The 19885-nt window shown below is 40.9% G+C and overlaps 1 protein-coding gene across 1 annotated transcript in view; it reads left to right on the top strand.

Moving 5' to 3' along the window:
* Window positions 1-3093: 3093 nt before the first annotated feature.
* The window catches only part of TNFRSF11B (TNF receptor superfamily member 11b), a 28941-nt gene continuing 12149 nt past the window's right edge, over window positions 3094-19885 (top strand). Inside the window, exon 1 of the mRNA XM_065895524.1 lies at window positions 3094-3320. Within this exon, the coding sequence (XP_065751596.1) occupies window positions 3291-3320 (30 nt within the window). The 5' untranslated portion in view covers window positions 3094-3290. The remainder of the gene's footprint in view (window positions 3321-19885) is intronic.

The following is a 19885-nucleotide window of genomic DNA, read 5'->3' as shown; positions in this document are numbered from 1 at the left end:
GCCACTCTGTTCAATGGCCCCTGCCAGTGAAGGATCTGTCACAGGAAGATGGGTGTAGTCTGTCTGCCAAGTGAATGTTCAGACATTTCCACTTGGATTCAGTCCCGAATGCCCGGGTCCCTTCCAATCCAGGCTTAAGGTGAACTCCAGCTTCTGAGTGTTCAGGGCCTGCTACTCACTGTAGTGGGTCACATGGGAAGAGCCAGGGGGACTGGCCAGATTGCTCCAAGAATATAACAAACGACGTGACGGATAACTCAGAGTGTCTGTTTCCTGGCAGTGGGTGATTAATAAACAGCCCACGGTCAGGCCCCGACATGCACAGTCAATACACAGACTATTTTGTGACTCTAGACAAATGGTGCCCCGGCTTTTCTCAAGATGACAGTGAATTACACTCCCTCCCACTCTCTCTCTCTCTCTCTCACACACACACACACACACACACACATACACACACCACCACCACCACTATTACTATTATTTATCAAATAGTTACAGGGAGGCCAGACGCTGAGCTAAAAGCTTCAAGGAATATCATAGGAAAACATATGATTCCTGCCCTCAAGAGCTCGTAGTCCCGACTTACCTTGTACTTCTATAAATGTCTCTACGAGCACCTCGGATAAGAATGATAACCATAGCTAGAGTTAGTGAGCACTTACTACGTGCTAAACGCTATGTTGACTGATTTACATGTTTTATCCAATTTAATCCTCACAATAACCCTCAGAATCCTCGGGGGGCGCTATGATTTTTATCCTCACTATACTGATTAAGACACCAAACAGAAACACAAATGAGTTAGTTAAAACTTGCCCGGGGTCATAGAAGCAGGATGTAGTAGGTCTGGGGTTCAAGTATAGGAGTCAGTCTGGCTGTAAAGCCTGGTATCTTACTTACTCCCCGAGAATAATCAACGCTGTAATTTAGTAAATATTTCCTATGGCCCAGGCACCGTGCTGAGTTATCTCACATGCATTCCTTTATTTAGCGCTCACAATTAGTGATTAATCTCATTTATGGAATACTTTTTAAGATGCTTTCATTTGCTCCTTCCCACATTTCTGTAATAGCAGTACTATTTTTATCTTACAGATGAGCAAACTGAGGCTTAGGCAGTCATAAAACTTTCCCAGGGTTAACACTGCGGGATTCAATCCTTGATCAGTTTTCCCCAAGGCTTGACTCCTGCACATTAACGTTATATGACAGTTCAAGGAAAATGCCTTCAGACAGTATCCCAGACAAACATTATCCTGAGAAAGACAGTAATACTGCCATTTATATAGCGCTTAACTACTAACACTCAAATTTACTTGAGTCCCATGGTCAGTCTAGGTGCTAGTAGCTCAGATTGTAGGTGTCAAACTGAAGTTCAAAAGCTGAGGGGCAGGGCTTCCCTGGTGGCACACTGGTTAAGACTCTGCCTGCCAATGCAGGGGACACAGGTTCGAGGCCTGGTCCGGGAAGATCCCAGATGCCTTGGAGCAACTAAGCCTGTGCGTCACAACTACCGAGCCTGCGCTCTAGAGTCTGCAAGTCACAACTGCTGAGCCCACACGCCTAGAGCCCGTGCTCCACAAGAGAAGCCACCGCAATGAGAAGCCTGCGCACCGCAATGAAGAGTAGCCCCCGTTCGCCGCAACTAGAGAAAGTCCCTGTGCAGCAACAAAGACCCAACGCAACCAAAAATAAAAATAAATAAAATTTTAGAAAATGAATAAAATCTATCTTTAAAAAAAAAAAAAAGCTGAGGGGCAGGTCTAGAGTCATACCACTTTGTCCCCACTCCCTGACCTTCATTCTTTCACTTCATTCTTTCACTAGTTCACTTAAGAAACCACCATGCTCTGGAGAGAGAAAGCTGAAGAGGACCTTCTGTCTTCTGGAATTCACAGTCAGAGCAGAAGAGCTGAATTCTTTCCCTCTAAATATTTTCCACTCTTGTGTATGGATCCACTTGGACCTCCTGGTGGAAAGATGTGGGTTTGAAAGGGCAGATACTCTGACCCCTGCTGGTAACACTTGCCCCTGGGGCCACTCTTCTGATTCTCTTCACCTTCCTCTCCTCGAACTCTGGTGAAAAGCAGAAACTGACCTTCTCAGGAGACAGAACTGAACACTTGGCCCTGCTGGGGAGACTGGCTCTGCAATGGTTTTTCAGCATCCGCAAGCAAAGAGTTCTGGTAGCAACCTGAGAGCAAATCAGTAAACTGCAAGCCCTCAAAATGGGTCTACACTTTAGACGTCATCAGGTCCAACTTTCAGATAAGCTGCTGGTGGGAGTGGATGGGGGAGACAAGAACACTTCAGGAAAAGCACCAGACTTCCGCCAACAGCTTGGGGGCGGTGGAAAGACCTCGAAGAGGCAACTCCAGAAGTTCAGTAGGTAGGACAAGAAGGTACCAATGACCCTTTGATGATGATGGTGTTGATGAAGAAAACAGCTGCGAACGTATCCCACAGCTTGCAAGGTGTTTCCTGCCCTAGGCAGGAAGTTTTCCTGGGCTGATTATCTCTGGCTCTAACTTCCCCAGGCGACAAACGGTGAAGAGGAAAAAGCATGGGCTTTAGGACCAGACAAGTTAGAGGAGTTTCTTCTACATGTCTATGCAACCTTGGAGATTAATGACTGCAAACTCCCAAAGCAGTGCTCTGAGACAGTGCGGTGCGTGAATAAGAAGGCTTGTTATTGGAGGGCTCAGAAACCGCTGAGAAGGGGATCAGACAAGAGTGGAATACGGTGTCTGGGACGCACTGCAGGCTGCGCCCGGATCTTGGCTGAATCTGACGCTCGGGGTGGAGAAGCCCAGCACAGCAGCTACCCAGCGTGCGCCCAGCCCTCCCACCGCCGGCCGCGGCTGCCAGGAGGCCGGCCGCTGGCGGGAAGGGGTCAGGAAACCTCAGAGCCGCGCGTAGACAGCAGCCGCCTTGTTCCGCAGCCCGGTGGCTTTTTTTTTTTTTTTTTTTTTTTCCGCCTCCCAGGGGCCAGACATCCCCGTCCCAGTACCGCCCACCGCCCCCCCACCCCCCACCGTGCCGTTTCTTTCCGCCCTGGCTCTGAAAGCGTTAATCCCGGACCCCAGCCCCACTCCCGCCCAAGGTTCCTAAAAAAGAAAGGTGCAAACTTTGGTCCAGATAGGGAACGAATGATCAAAGCGAAGCCGATACTTCCTGTTGCCGGGACACTATATATAACTTGATGAGTGCACGGGCTGCAGAGACGCACCGGAGCGCTCACCCCGCAGCCGCCGCCTCTGAGCGCCTGAGGTTTCCCGGGGACCACAATGAACAAGTTGCTGTGCTGCGCGCTCGTGGTAAGTCCCTGGTCCGGGGACGCGGGCACCGGTGTCCCGGGCGCCTGGGGAGGCTTCTCGCCTCCCGGTCTCTCGACCTCCCCGAGGATTGATGGGGAAAAAGCTCGACTTGCTTCCTCTCCCAGGAGAGATTTGGGGTCAGGTTGGAACAGGAGACCTCTTTCAAGCTGCTTGTGCTTCTCCTAGGGTGTCCCTTTACACTGGGAAGTTCCTGCTGGGTTTATGGAGAAGAGACGAGCTCTGGACCGTTTTTATTTGAATGATTTTTTATCCATTCTATTTATTGTCTCTCTTCATCTCAGATGGTTCATACCATCTTTGCTTAGTTAACTTGGGCATCATCATCATTATTATTATCATTAGCAATAAAGTGGTCTCTTAGAATCAAGATAAGTTGGGAGATGTCAATTTTCTTAAAACTATCGCAATTAGAATAAAGTTTGGATGCAGTGAATATATGATACATCATTAGGCTCATTCCCCACTTAAGCAAATGCTATAGGAAATTTTGAATAAGTGGCACCAGAGAAAAGATCACACATGCACACACATTCTTTACTGAGCAGTTTAACATTTTACTAACTATTTATTATCAAAATGGGATATTTCAGTTCTCAATTTCAATGTAATGTGAGATAATGTTAATTAGTCTCTAAAATATAGTAAATAATTGAAGTTCAGCACTAAATAGAGCTAAAAGTTATTTTACACATACAATTTGGAAAAGAAGGAATCTCTGTAACTTTTAGCTTCTTTTTTTGTTTTTAATTTGGATTTTGACCAATCAAATTAATAAGATTTGTATGTAGATTATTCTATGACCAATGGCTTATTTCCTTTATGTCACTAGAGTGTGGAATGCAGTGAGACATGAATCAGACATTCATGAAAGGATAGGAAAATCCATATTTAAGCCACATATGTGTTTTGGAAGTTGTTGCAGTAACTGCATGAATATCAATGTCCAACCCACAAAGAGTGAATGGAAGGCTAGGAAGTCTTCCAATTGCTTCCTGGGACACACAACCATAAATAAGTAAATAAATAGCAAAGTCACTAAAGAAAAGGTAGATTAACAGGAGTCCACACTTAAGTATGCTAATCTTATGTACCACTACAGATAATACCTATATGTGTATGTGTGTATGTATATATGTATATTATATAAAATAACTCCACCAATATGGATAGTATGGAGAACTTTTTAAAAAGTGAAGCTTTATTAAAACAGGACACACATAGAGAATTGCACAAATCTTAAGTGTCTGAATTTCTCAAAGTGAACACTTGTGAGCCAGCACCCAGATCAAAGAACACCACATTACCAGCACCCTAGAAGCTTCCTGGGCTTTCTCCCTGTCACCACTATGGCTGTGGCTAGAGGAATCAATATTCTGACTTCTAATGCCAGAGATGAGTTTTGCTTATATTTGAACTTTATATAAATGAACTTTATGTACTTTTTTGTATCTGTTTGCTTTCAGTTAAGGTTCTACTGTGAGATCGTCTCCAGTGTTGGATGTACAAAAGCGCATCCGTTTTCACTGCTGTGTAGTATTCCATTGCGTGGCTACACCACAATTGACTTAATCATTCTAGTTTTTGGCTAGTATAAATAATTCTGCTATTAAAATGGGTACCCTTTTATTCTTCCTAGCTTTTTATATGCTCTCAAAGATTTAATTCATAATAAACATATTATCAGTAACTTAAATTTTAGAATTTCCATTAAATAATATATATACTTAATAATAAGTGTTTCAAAATAATAAGTAGACAAATGTTTTGATATCTGGTCTGTATATGGTTGAAGATATATATTTAGATAATACAGCTACTAATGGTCAATGATACAGCATTATCAAAAGAGAAACCTTTTATTGTCTTGAACACAGTAAATACTTTAAATAGGAATGATTTCCTTTTCCCTTTCTGTAGTTTCTGAGATTGACTTTATTTTATAAATAATTGAAAAAAGATACTTTGTACTTACACATGAAGAGTCCAAATGCCCTTCTGTAAACACCAAGATGTAGTTCTAAGAACTGGAAGCATTACAGCTATTTAGTCCTTTGTACCAGGCGTGCCACTAGGCACTAGGGACAGAATGGAAAACATGGACACGATTTCTGTCCTCATGGACCACACAGCCTAATGGGAAAAGCAGATATTGGATGCATAAGAAGAATAACAAAAGGAGAAGCACTAGGTGACTTGGGAACATAAAAGATCCTGCCTTCCAGGACCTCATAAAGAAAGTTGCTGTGCAGTGGTTACGAACTTGGTTATTTTGGATCAAAATTCAAATACCAGGACCACTGCTTACTTGATGAAAGATCGTGTGGCAATTTAGATGTCTCTTGAGTTTTAGTTTTCTATAAAATAGAGATAATAATATGCACACATGCAAGATAACCCCATAAAGTTCCTGTTCCATATTAACACTAGCTTCTAGCCTTATGCCCACAGATAACTGTAGGGCGCTCTAGACCCAAGTGAGTTACGTACACAAAGTGCTGACGAAGCTCATGGGAGGGAGAGATGGCCACCAACTATAACCTTGAAGGAGCAATAGAATGTTTCACTGTTGGAGATAAAATCAAGGCATCCTGAATCTAAGAAGTGGAAGAAGGTAAAATCGTGAGGCAAAGTACAATTCTAGATTCTTTTTTTTTTTTCGGTACACGGGCCTTTCACTGTTGTGGCCTCTCCCGCTGCGGAGCACAGGCTCCGGACGCGCAGGCTCAGCGGCCATGGCTCACGGGCCCAGCAGCTCCGTGGCATGTGGGATCTTCCCGGACCGGGGCACGAACCCGTGTCGCCTGCATCGGCAGGCGGACTCTCAACCACTGCGCCACCAGGGAAGCCCCCAATTCTAGATTCTTTTTGTGAGAGCGGAGGATATGCCTGTAAGCAAGCACTGAGGGGGTGTGGTCATTAGGACTAATGCCATAGTCATGGGCTTTCTGGAATGCTCACTGATGTAGCTAATTAGAGACCTACTCTGCGAGATGAGGTGGTCACATCACCAAGTCATTTCTTTCATGGTTGCTCAAGGAGCCTCCCTAGACCAGGAACGTCCTGGTCTAGGGCTAGATTTTAACTGGTGGCTGAAACGTCCCAACATGGAGCTCTAGAACCATCCACTGGCCTTCTCAAAGCTAAGCTCTGAATTAATGTGAGACACTAGGGCTTGGGGTTGGGGGGCGGGGTGAAGCACTGGGGGGTAGTAAATGTTTTTTCTCTGGACAACTGCCTGATGTGTCCGTCCTCCTTTTGCTGTTGTTTGTTTTGGTTTCCTTCCCTTCCTCCAGTGGTTGAGTATATCTGTCTAGCCTTTTTGTTTGTTTGTTTAAGAGAATGATAACTCTGAAGTTTTGGGGATAATCTAACATATACTCAGTCCACAACAGTCCTGAACCTCTGTCCCTAGCAACCTTTCTGGCCTCGATCACCCATGAACCGTCAGCACAATTCCTAATTTCAATCTGGTCTTTAATTTTACTTCTTAGGTTAAAACCACAGTTGTCAAATTCCACTGGTCAGGGAAGAAGGCTTTCTGTGCCAGATGTTTTATCCACTTAGTTCTAGAAGGAGAGCTATGGCGGTGTCTATCAAAGGGGCGCTAAGCACACACTCAAATATTCTTGCTCTACTATCCACTAACTTGCCAGCTGGGTTTTGCTCTAAGCAACTCTCAGCCCCCCTGCCTGCATGTTCCCTTTTTGTGAAAGCTTTCTGTGAAAAGCATTATTTCCTTTTGCATCTCGTTGACCAGCAGTATTTCCTTTAGCCTGAGTTTCTCCTTTGTGGCCCCCAAAAAGAGGACTGGAAAGTATATTTCAGAGAAAGAGTAATTTTGTAAAAAATTATGTTTGCATTATACAACGCCTTACCTAATGATGCTTGGCTACCCCTGATGTTGTTACCATGGAGCAGAGATGCCAACATTATCTGTGTATTTGAGTGTCTTACCCTGTAGAGCAGTAGCTCTCCATCAGATCAGACTTTTTCCATGCACTTATTAAAGAAACCCTTTGTGGGCTTCCCTGGTGGCACAGTGGTTGAGAGTCCGCCTGCCGATGCAGGGGACACGGGTTCGTGCCCCGGTCCGGGAGGATCCCACATGCCGCGGAGCGGCTGGGCTCGTGAGCCATGGCCACTGAGCCTGCGAGTCCGGAGCCTGTGCTCCGCAACGGGAGAGGCCACAGCAGTGAGAGGCCCGCGTACCGCAAAGAAAAAAACAAACCCTTTGTAACAACTCCCTTGCTCTCCTGAAATGAAATTTAGAGCGCCTATATTTTACCTACATACAGAATTCTAAAAAATCAATATACTGGCATAATTATACTATAAAGGAGAAATAAAAAGAAAGTAATTTATAATAAAATAAGCTTCACTAGAAGACTTAGTGAAGTAATGTTATATTAGCATCTTTACATAGAATTGCCATGAACAGACTAGGAGGAACAAAGACGGGAGCACATGTGTCACATTGGGGTTCAAAACCATGATCAGTCCTGGCTTTGGTGCTGTGATTTTTTGAATGGAGAACAAATCTCGCTAAAGTTTTAAACAAAACAAAGTACAGCCCTCTATCAAATTTTATGTTGTTAAATTCCTAGAAAATTCAATATGTATAAAAAATCATGCGAAAACCACTTTATATGTATATACATATGTATATGTGTTTGTGTATATATATTTATATATTTTACATATGTGTATATATATGTGTGTGTGTGTATATAAATATATAAAATGGAGTTCAAATCCAGGCTCATATAATGATAAATGGGTTTTTGTTTTTTTTTTTTAACTTAGATCACTTATATCAGTCAATAGGACATTTGAAAGTATGTGGGACATGGGATTATTCTTGATCATTGGGGACATTTAGCAGCACATAGAAACTGTGACAACAGAAATCACCCACGAATTTCCAGAACTTCTAGGGGATAGTACTACACCTGTGGTAAACAAAATATGAGCCCTTTGCAAACGTAAATTTTCATCTGATTCATATTTATAGCCCCCAGGTCTGCACAGTGCCTGATGCTAAATGTGTGTTTGCTGAGTCAAAGGAGCTACGGTGAGATTTGCTGGGGTGTGTGTATAACCTACCAGCAATTTCCATGGAGATCCCAACAGAATGTAGCTTACTGTCGGAGATCTAACATTTTAATGTTAGCTTTGATCTCTTTCAAAATATAAATATAACACCCTACCCACCTGACCAGTATTTTAAATATTCTTTTGTCCATTTCTACTATGAAGATACATACCAATACTGTCGTGGAGGTCCATTCTTAAGAGAGCAACAAAAATGAACCAGATTTATATGTATACCCTTGCAGGTGCTACCTAACCTCAGCTGAATCCCCTTTTTGACCTTCCCATCAAGTGTTCATTCTTGGTTTGATCAATTTGATACATTCGTAAAATATCCCAATGGAGATGTCAAATAGGCATTTGGATTCAAAAAAGTTCAGAGCACAGGGGAAGCCTGGACTTGAGATAAGAAAATCTGGGTCACGAGCATAGAATGGGTTTTTTGTTTGTGTGTTTTTTCTGTTTGTTTGTTTTTAAGCCATAGGGAAGGATATTTCACAGGGCAAGAGAGGAAAGGAGGAAGCAGCTCCAGAGTACATTTCTGATATTGACAGTCAGGTAAACAAAATGCAAATATGAACAGTAATAGCAGCCATGTTTAGAAAAGAAAACAAAAATCAAAATAAAACTTAGCAACCCACAAGAGCAGGAACTAGTCAATCAGAAATCCTAGCGACATCTGTAAACTATCTATGCAAGAAGAAAGAGTGAGGTATAGCCAACTTGAAATACACACGGTATTTTTATGTGACATGTAATTAGTTTTTGGAACTCACTACCACAGAATATTTATTTTGGGGTAGCTAGCATAGAAAGTCTAAAAAAAGAATTCTTTTAGACAGTTGTAGGGATAAGAATAGTGTTACAACACATTAGGTAAGAAGCTGTGTGGTACCCACTCCCTCTCACATTTACCTGGCCTTGCTAAATGAATGTTCCAAAGGCCAGAACAGTCTGCAGACACAGTAAAATGGTTTCTCTCAACTACAAGGTGACATAACTTTCCAGGTGCTTGGGTAGGTTTTTTTTTTTCACCCTAATTTCTCAGAAGCACCTGAATCAGCCACACCATAAATGGATAGAGGATGCAGGAGGAAATGAAAGGTCATTTCTGAAGGTCATACTTCTAAAAAAGTAGTGTGCTCCAAAAAGCCCTGATTTATTACTTTCTTATTGGGATTTTAAGAAAATCAATCTCTTTAGTATTATAGTTTTAATACTGTGAAAACATTGTTTAATTTCCTTGAAGCATCTTCTTTAAAACTAAAAAGAGGAGCCTTAGGATTTTCACTACAATTTAGTCTGCAACTTGGAAGCATTTTCTGTAAGAGCCTCTTAAATAATCAACTTTAAAGTAGGAAAATCTGTGTCAAGATGAATTTAGATTTAAAACAAGACAGTAATTCATCTAAGCTTTGTGACCACCTTCAGTAAATTCAGTTTTCTTCTCTGGTCTTTGATCCCCAAACCTCCCTTGCCAGGTAATGGTACTTTCTTGTTCAAAAAAACTATCTTATTCTTAGAAAATATGGATATCAAGACCTTATTCTTTAGAAAGCCCCCCTCCACCATCAGTTGGCATCACCACCAACACCAACACCAACAAAAGTAATTTAGGAATTCATTTGTGGGGTGTAATGACAGTAAGAGCTCTACAACAGCAGACAAGAAGCAAGGGATCTTATTTCTCAGTTTTGCCTTAGATTCTGAGGTCCAGTCAGTGACTTCACTTCTCTGAGTCTTACTTTGTTCATCTCTAAAATAGGGGTGTTGGACCAGGTGATGTGTGGAAGGTCTGCTTTGGTTTTAAGTCTTTGTCATTAAAAAATGAATCAAAATTTTTTACTATATACCTGCTAATATTCCAGACATACGAAGATCAAATGGACTTAGTTATCTATGCAAAAAGTATACCAAAGAAATTTTTTAAAAAAATCTATTTTGTTGCAATTGTCAAAGTTTCTTCTGCCCAACTGGTTTCATTTATAAGAAATTCTGTTTAAATCAATGAGATCACGAGAGGAAGCAGCTTTTGAAATGTCGCCTGCTTTTAAGTAGCAAGACTAGATCTGGGCTTTAGGATCACAGATTATTCTTTTAAACTAAAAACTATTTTTTCATTCTGAAACAAGTCCTTTTTTGTCTTCAGCTAGCACAGAAGCCATTAATGTGTGTATTTTCATATCCCATATAGCTAGAAGCCAGGTCCAAGACATTCCCTCAGGACTTACTAAAGCGGTATAATTATGGTCACCAGCAATCTCCTTAGACACCTTTTGAGCAGAGTTTTCAGTTTGTATTCACAAGGAAGTACCTGACAACTGCATACTGCTCTTTGGAATAAGTGTCAAACGTTCAGGTGAAATAAGCATGATAATGGGTGGGTTGGCATGACCATTAAATACTGCACTGGAACTCTACATGGGCTGTTAGACACATCCCTCTGCTCCCACACTGCTTCCTGTCTCTCCTAACATCCAGTAAAAGGGAAAAAATCAACTAGATTGTGCTAAAATAAAGGTCAACGAGGAAGTGTGAGTGATGGTCGCTGCACAGTGATGTAGCCGTTAGTGCCGTTTGTAAACATTTTCCATTCTCCTCCCTTTCAGAAACATGGTAAGATGGCAGTTCTTAGTTTTCTCTGGGGAGGAAGGGGGTAGGGGTGTGAATAGTTCTGGCAATGACTTGTGAGTGTAAATGATAGAAGTCACTTCCACATTAGAGCACTTAATTGTCTATATATGACCCCCAACATTTTTTTCTCTTTCCCTCTTTCACTGCAAACCAACCATGTTCCAGGTATTAATTTCTATATCATCCTAGGTCCTGGACAGACGGCAATGCTAACAACCTTTATTTTCACAAAAATCCTCGAATGTGGAGACTGGTATCTATTTTACAGGCCAGGAAACTGAGGTTCAGAGAAGTTAAGTAATTTTCCCTAAGGTGACCTGGCTGAGAAGTATTTTCTGTCCTGTAGGAGCTTACATCTAGCTGCTGAGTCCAGTGAAAAATACCCATAAGGCAGAGCAAAGCTTCTGGGTTCCTTCAACCAGAGTTCTCTTCTCTGCCGGGGTTAAGAATGTCCTGGGATGCGGCTCAGAGTCATATCCTTGGTCAAAGTGATTGCAATGTATCTTTTCATCCTTTTTTCAGCTCCTCCTTCAGCTGGAGGGGGTCACCATGTTTTTGTCTTTGTTTGTTCTGTTGAAATTAAATGTCCTGGCCTCCTTTCTGGACTTGAATTCTAAGTCCAGACCCATTAGGGTATAGAGCATGAGGCAAACGCTTTATATTTTAGCTCCTTATTAGAAAAGTGCAATCCCAGGGAAGCAAGAGCGGGTGAAAGAAGAGTAAGCAAAAAAGGAAGGCAACTTCAAGGGGGTGCATCACTGAGAAGCCGCTGCTTAGTATAAAGTGCAACTAACTGCTCAGTCTCACAAGACCATCTTCCAGAGAGGCTGTGTGAACTACTGCATTCCAGGACAGAAGACAGAGAAGAATTTATTCATAGGGATAAGTGATGATAGATAGATAGACAGATAGATAGGGGATGGGATGGCATGGATGGATGTATGGACGGATAGACAAAATATAGATCTTACTGAATTTTACATTGTGTCATAGGTGATCATTTATATGCCTATCTCGTTAGTAATACTGCAGGTTGCCAGGGGGAATAGTCAATTGTTAAAGGCTTAGGTTCAGACAAGATTGGATTTGAATCCCAGCTCAGATGTGTACTAGCTCTGTGACTTTTGACAAGTCACTCAACTTCTCTGAGACTGTTTCTTCATCTATAAAATGGGGTTAATACTATCACCTCAGAGGTTGGAGGGGATGGATGACAATAGCATGTGAAGAAAGGGCTCAGTATAGAGCCTATTATGTAATGATGTTATAATATACTATGTTATTATTATTCAGCATATCACCCAGGGCTGCCAGTGTGATGTTTTGCATGTTGTAGGCACAAGATAAACGTCTACATGTTTAAATCACATCCTGTTTTATTCCATTTCCATTTCTAGTTTCTATTCCATTTCATAACCACCATGGCTGTTTTTTTCTAACTTTCTCTCACCAGCTACCCTTGACCATATATTGATTGGGCTTCAATCTAGATCATTAGCAACCAGATTGACTCATAGGATGATGTGAGCAATGTATTATCTTTGAGGAAAGGTAGATATAAAATGGAATTTAAAAATTGATGTTCAAAAATATCAACATACTAGGGCTTCCCTGGTGGCACAGTGGTTGAGAATCCGTCTGCCGATGCAGGGGACACGGGTTCGTGCCCCAGTCCAGGAAGATCCCACATGCCGTGGAGCGGCTGGGCCCGTGAGCCATGGCCGCTGAGCCTGTGCGTCCGGAGCCTGTGCTCCACAACAGGAGAGGCCACGGCAGTGAGAGGGCCGCGTACCGCAAAAAAAAAGAAAAAAATCAACATACTAAAACGTATTGCCCATTCTGAGCTCAAAATGCCAGGGACTGTAGCTGGAAAACTGAACTAGTGATATCACCCTTGTGCTTGTCAAGTGGGCCTGAATGGACATAATTATAAGGAAAATTGCAACCAGCCCTGTTGTTGAGTTGAAATTTTCAGAATTGATGTTATATCTCAAATCTGGTGATTAATAGAAGTCCAAGAGAAGAGATATTAAGATCTGAGATCCAAAATGTGGGAGATTTCTACACATCTCCCTCGGGAAGTCTGAAGTGTTTACCTGCATTACAAGTTCTTTTGTCTTAGAGATTCTCTCATTTATTTGTTAGTCTATCAAATGTTAATTATCTATAAACTCCTCTGAAGCAGCACAAGCCTCATAAGCAACTCTGTTCTGACAATTCTGGTTGATTCCAAACATAAACAAGGTACTGCTAATTAATTGAAAAAGCCTCCAAACAACTAGAGGAAACTTCTTGAAGGGAACCGAAAAAAACTCATTTAAAGTTGTTTTACCTGGAGACAGTTCTTCAGCCCCAAGGGAAGCAAAAGAGTGTAAAATTTGGCCCAGTGATTCATCTAATAAATCATAATTGCTTGTGTTTTCTTTCTCCTGTTTACCTAGCAAAAGCTGTTGGCAGCAAATCAGTTCCTAGTAGATGAACAGATTTTAATGCATTTGCTCTACATCCTGACCGAGAGACCTAATCCTGGCTATTGTGGAAATTATTAAGCAGTGGTAGACCCTCAGGTGGGGAACTGGCAGCAGGAGATAAACCTCTCAAATGAGCTACCTGCTTTTTTACACACTTACCTTTCAAATAGAAGCTAAATACAAATGGAACAGTACATGCAAAATGCCAAGCGAAATGAAAGATGCTTAAAAAAAATCTTCCTTTAAGCAAATTCTGTCATCACTATCATTTTACAGATGAGAAAGCTGCAGATTTTGTCCTTGTCCTTGAAAATTTATCCTTTACATGGAGGCTATTTATCTGTGTCTGTAGAATCACCAGTAATCCTAATTACACACAGTAGGTACTCAATATCTATTGAATTGAATAAAATTAAAATAGATATATTGAATACGTGCTATGTATAAGACACCATGCTAATCATTTAAGGTGTAGGGAAACAAATCCTTTTCTATCTGAGCCCTCTAAGCAAATCTGTGGAACTGCCTGGAAATATTTTACTTAGACCAAGCGAGTGATACAAGTTGGGAAGATACTGAAACTGATTTTAAAAACAAGTCAGAGATGCTTTTTCTGGAGATGATTAAGAATAGGATAGATAATCGACTTACGGCATATTTTAGATGCGTTACTCCCTACTGAACAAGAAACTTCAAAAATGAGACTGATTCAAAATGTCCCCCATTTCCCACCTCCTATGTAATTAGCATATGTAATAATGACTCATTCTTGTCTGGAATCTTATTCTTTACCAAGTTTATTTGTGTCCCTTTACTAATTTTAAAACAATTGTATAGGGATAGATAAAATAAGGATTATTTTCATTTTAGAGGTAAGATAATGGCCAAGGGTTATTAAGCTGGTGGTCGAACTGAGCTTGGAACCCTGGCATGCAGGTTTCCAGCTAAAAGTGCTCCTGTAAATTCACATCAATCTAATGGATCTAAAAGCTGTACGCTTTTTAGATATTCTTATACATTACCCATTTAGCATTCTTCTTGAAACTTTCTGTGATATCCCTACTTTTTTTTCCCTCTTTTTCATCCCATCTTGCAAATGTCTATAGATTCCAAAGGTAAACATTTTAATCTTTTTTTGCTTCTGTACAATATCCTTGGGTAATGCCATCCTATTCTCTGTTTCTAGAGCCATTTACGTGTTCATAACCCTGAAATCTGTGTCTTTAGCTGCGTTTCTATCCTGAATACCCAATACACGTAGTTAAGTGTCTACTCGACATCATCACTTGAGTCTCACAGTTGGAAGATCCAAAACTAAATTCATTGTCTTCCTCCATAACTGTTTCCTCCTCCTGCTGTTGGTAATTAATGGCAACACCACATAGCTAGTAGTCAGAATTCATGGGCATGTTCTCTATTTGCTATTTCTAGTACCTCCCTCCCCATGCAATCAGCTAATATATCATACCTATCCCTTCCTCTCCTCCTTACCACTGTCTAACTTCAGCTTCTCCTCATTTCTGACCTGTTTCTCTATTGAGCCTTTTCTTGATCCTCTTTTTCGCCTGTTTTACCTCCAATTGTTTTGCAGTGATTTATGAGTATTTTACATCAGCCTAGGCTTTTGGATGAATGTTCTAGCAAACAGGAACATTAACTTATTCAACCCCATTGTTTAGCAATATTTCCAGAGCATAGTAATTGTTTCAATAAGTGTTCACTGAATGAATGAATAAATAAATTATTTAAGGAATGCAGGAAATAGGAGAGAAGTTACTACACTATAAGACTATAGAAAGTCAAGTAAACTAACCTTCATAGGAAAAGAGGTGTTTTTTTTTTTTAAAAAATAAGCTTTATAGTTTATACTACAAGAGATCTTTAGGAAACTCACCATGATATATATCCTGAATGTTTCCTTTCTTGGCTAAGATGAACTGTAAAATACTATGGTTTCCAAACTGACCAGAAGTTTAGCTAACTCTGGAGAGTCCTCAAATAGTTTTCTGTGGCAAAGATCATGACGAGGGATCACAAAAGGAACTCCCAAACCAAGTAGTTATTTCAAGCTTTGTGTGGGCTCCTTTTAATGAATTTTCCATAAACGGAAACCCACCGGGTCACTCATGGTTCTGTATACCAGAGAGAGCAAGCCCAGTGGTATGCGACTGGCTGCATTGCATCATGCAAAAATAAATTTGCTGGAGGAAGTGTATTCTTGTATCCTTTAAGGAGAAGCACATACTGGTAGCCTGCTGTAGTGAAATCACTTGTCATCTAAGAAATTTCCATCTCAGTAACTTTGGACAAGAGCTAGTCTTAGCACAAAGAAAGAAAAATCATCAGTTCATCTAGACTTTGGAAAGGCTTTGGTTGATCTCCTCACTTTCGTGATCTCCTAATGCTATGCTCTCGAATCTGAATGGAAAGTTAGCATTTTAGGGCTTACTTTTGGACTATGCATGAAGGCTACAGCATAAGTTAGAGCATTTAGTAAATGTTAAGGGATATGGCCAAACAATAGTATTCTATGGCACATGCTCTGGGTTTTAATTCTGCCTCTACCAATCACTGTGACCTGGGATGGTTGGTCATTCTAAGACTCATTTTGTAGCTTGTAGAGACTTAATGACGATAATGGTAAAACATCATAAAGTAGGTACCAACCAATGTGTTATAAAGATTACTTTTTAGTTCACCACCTGGCACAGAGATTTAATGTGTGTTTGTTGGAATGGAATAGACAAAACAGAATTCTACCTTCATATTGCCCATTTTTCTTTCCACTACCATATAACTCCTAAATATGGGGAATTTTGTTAGAAATTTTATGTTTGGGACTAAGAGTTATGTGATTAATTGAAAGATCAGTTAAAGCATTTAATAATAAAAATTACATACCTATATCTTAAATATTTTATTTTGACTTAAAACATTTAAATAAACATTCATTCACCTGTATTTTGAGATATAGTCAAGGCCTTTCTTAGAATCTGTGTTGGCTACCTGGAGTCCCATGCTGTCTTTCTTACAAAACCCTTATCTAAAATGTATTGCCCATCCATTTCAGTTTTGGAACTTAAAGACATTTTTGAAATAAATTGATTATATAATCCTTCTGGATGTCTTCCCCATTTTGTTTCTGCAGTTGTCTCAGCTACCTCAGATTCTGTGGCAGGGCTTTGTTGTTGTTGTTTTGTTTTTCCATGCCTCAACTTTATCAAGTCATCCCCCAAGCGTTCAATTTACTTTTCATAGAAAAATAATTTTTTCACACCCATGTTTACTGGTTTACATAATATTTGAGTCTCCCAACTATAGTTACAACTACAGCATATATAGACACATACATACAACGAGCATCAACAGAGTCAGCAGCAAACATACCGCTGACTTTTTTAAGAGAGCAAATGGGAGTTGGAATGCTCAAGGAGAAGGCATGGCTAAGAATCCGGCGAGCTGGGGCAGCCCTTGGTTTTACAGAGGGAATGGAAGGCATGGGTGAATCTGAAAACTGGAGGTTGATAAGAGAGTTCTGCAGTATAGGCATAGCTTGGAGATATCGTGGATTCGATTCCAGACCACCACAATCAAAGGAATATCACAATAAAGCACATCACATGAATCTTTTGGTTTCCCAGTGCATATAAAAGTTATGTTTACACTATACTGTAGCCTGTTAAGTGTGCAATGGCATTATGTCTACAAAACAATGTATATACCCTAATTAAAAAGTACTTTATCGTCAAACAATGCTGTCATCTGAGCCTTCGGTAGGTCATAATCTTTTTGCAATAATAACATGAAAGATCACTGATCACAGGGAAGTCCCTGGCAGTCCAGTAGTTAAGACTCTGTGCTTGCACTGCAGGGGCACGAGTTCCATCCCTGGTTGGGGAACTACAATCTCACATGCCACGTGGCACGGCCAGGGGAAAAAGAAAAAGATCACTGATCACACGTTACCACAGCAAATAGAATGGTCATGAAAAAGTTTGAAACATTGCAAGCATTACCAAAATGTGACACAGAGACACAAAGTGAGCAAGTGCTGCTGGAAAAATGGCACCAATGGATGCTCAACACAGGGTTGCCACAAATGTTCAGTTGTAAAAAACACATATATTGTGCTGTGAAGCACAAAAAAATCAAAGCACAGTAGAGCAAAGTATTGTCAAAAGGGGTTTTACAAATAAAAGAGTGGAACAAGAAGTAGGAGGGGGGTTAGAGCACAACATTTGTTTCCAAGTTCCTTGGCTACTTAAACTCTGTCAGTATTACAGTGATAGAAAGAAAAATGGTAGAGCCAGAAAATGCTTCAGAGAACAACTAATTCAGCCCACCCATCACCTTCACCCACTACCATCACCTGCTAGTATTTGACAGATGAGGAAAGATGGTTGGGTTTGAAAGAGAACATTCTTTAACACAGTCCAACATGAAAGAAAAATGGAAGGTGAAGAGAGGGACAAAGCTACTGTAGATGGAGCCTGAACTGTCCTTTCAAGAAAAGAGACATGGGGGACTTCAGGAAGGATTCCTGGACTGGTGGGAGGCACTAGATTAGAGGACTTCTGGATTCCCTTCAAGGATTAGGGGTCTACACCAGAGGACGGATGGGTAGGGAATGGGGAGAGGAAGAAAGAAAAAATGGAGAGAAAATTCCATTTAATTTTTCTTTAAAAATCAAGCACAACCCAAAGCAGACTGGCCTCTTTTACAGGCAGCACTTTATGCTTCTGCATAGACACCTATGTACGTGTCCCAGCCTCTGCAGATATTCATCAGTGGTTATGTCATGCACTGCACAGAAACATTTATTTTTGAACTCTTCTTAGACTTTAAATATTATCAGCTGGCAAAGGAGATAGAGCCAGTGTTAAGATGGTCTGTCCTCCTTTGGCTTCTTCCTCATTGCTTTTCTAGGAAAGGCAGAAGAAAGTGAGAGAGAGGACTGAGATGAAGAGCTTTATTAACTTTGCCCATCCTCTGACCAGTAACTGGTTCCAGAAATTCGGTGCAGGAATTGGGGCTAACCAGATAGGGAGACTCAGTATCCAATATGGGCCACACAGAGTTCTGTCATTTTACCAAAGTGGAAAATTTTCAAATAAAACACAGAGGCCCAATGGAACTTGCTGAAAACAAGTCTGCAGTTCCTAACGGCTTTCTGATTTTTAAAAAAATATATACGATCATTCCATGCGGTAGCCGAGGAGAAATGACCTTCACCATTATAACTGCTCTCTAATCCTTAAGTCAACCTGATTTATTTATTTTTTCTCTGTGGATTCGTTTCACCTAAGCTTCCCTGTATTTTGAAGAGATGGCAACTAATTTCCTAAGCATGGTTTCAGGAAACCAACCATGTCATGTCCAATTGCCTAGAAAAATACAAATTGCATCAGTATTCTTGGTCAGGTCTTGTATTTGTGGGGCTGCTTGTAGTGAGCACCATCTGTGGGGTTTTCCCATCTCATCCTTGTCACTTCTTGGTAAGAGAGGAAAGGGTCCGCTGATGAGTAAATGAGCCATGTTGGTGTGAGGAAGGGGGCGTGATGGGAAGTCAGGTGGGGGGAAGTCTCAGGACTGCTAGCCCTACCAGCAGCAGCAAGCAGGACAAAGGCACATCCCTATGGACCTCTGAGCTGAGCTTCTTGAAAGAAGAGAACCCTCAAAAGCGGCTTTTCAGGAAATTGAAGTGAACATCAAGAGAAAAAAAACATTTTTCATTGCTTTCCTGTGGCTTTGTGAGTTGCATCAGGAAAACTTCATTCCCTAGCGTTGAATATTTTAGAAATATTTGAGCCAAGCCCACACAGGGGCCCTGAAAAATATAGCACAATATGATTCGAATGACCCAGAAGCAACAAAGTCAGTTCATCTTGCTTCATTTCCTTCCAAACATTGATCGTTATTTGTAGTTATTTATTCTTTCCTTCTATGTTCTCTGCCTCCTCACTAGACTGTGGGCAGTTTGAAGAGCATCTTTGTTTCGTGTGCCACCATATGCTAAGATCTTCTACAATGCCTGGTACACGGTAGATGTTCAATAGATATGTGTTGAACGAACAGATTCCATCTATTTCTGACAAATCCAGACCAAACCACAGAGCTTTCACTCGTTATCGGTCCACTTCTTTCTCCTAATGTTGACCCAGTTTATCTGAGCCAATAGAAAACCCCAGGGAAATTCAAGAACATACTTTACCCCAAAACCCTCGGGTCATGAGAGCGTCCTGAAAATACTACCGAAGCAGCCCTGGTTTTGCACTCTATTTTACTTATTGTTGGTTAGGAGTCCCTTACATCACAGCACTCTGAAAATTGCTCTCAGTTAAAAAGTCC

This window comes from Phocoena phocoena, chromosome 17 (assembly GCF_963924675.1).
Source record: "Phocoena phocoena chromosome 17, mPhoPho1.1, whole genome shotgun sequence".
In the NCBI taxonomy this organism is placed as follows: Eukaryota; Metazoa; Chordata; class Mammalia; order Artiodactyla; family Phocoenidae; genus Phocoena; species Phocoena phocoena.
This window is presented reverse-complemented; position numbering and strand designations above follow the sequence as displayed.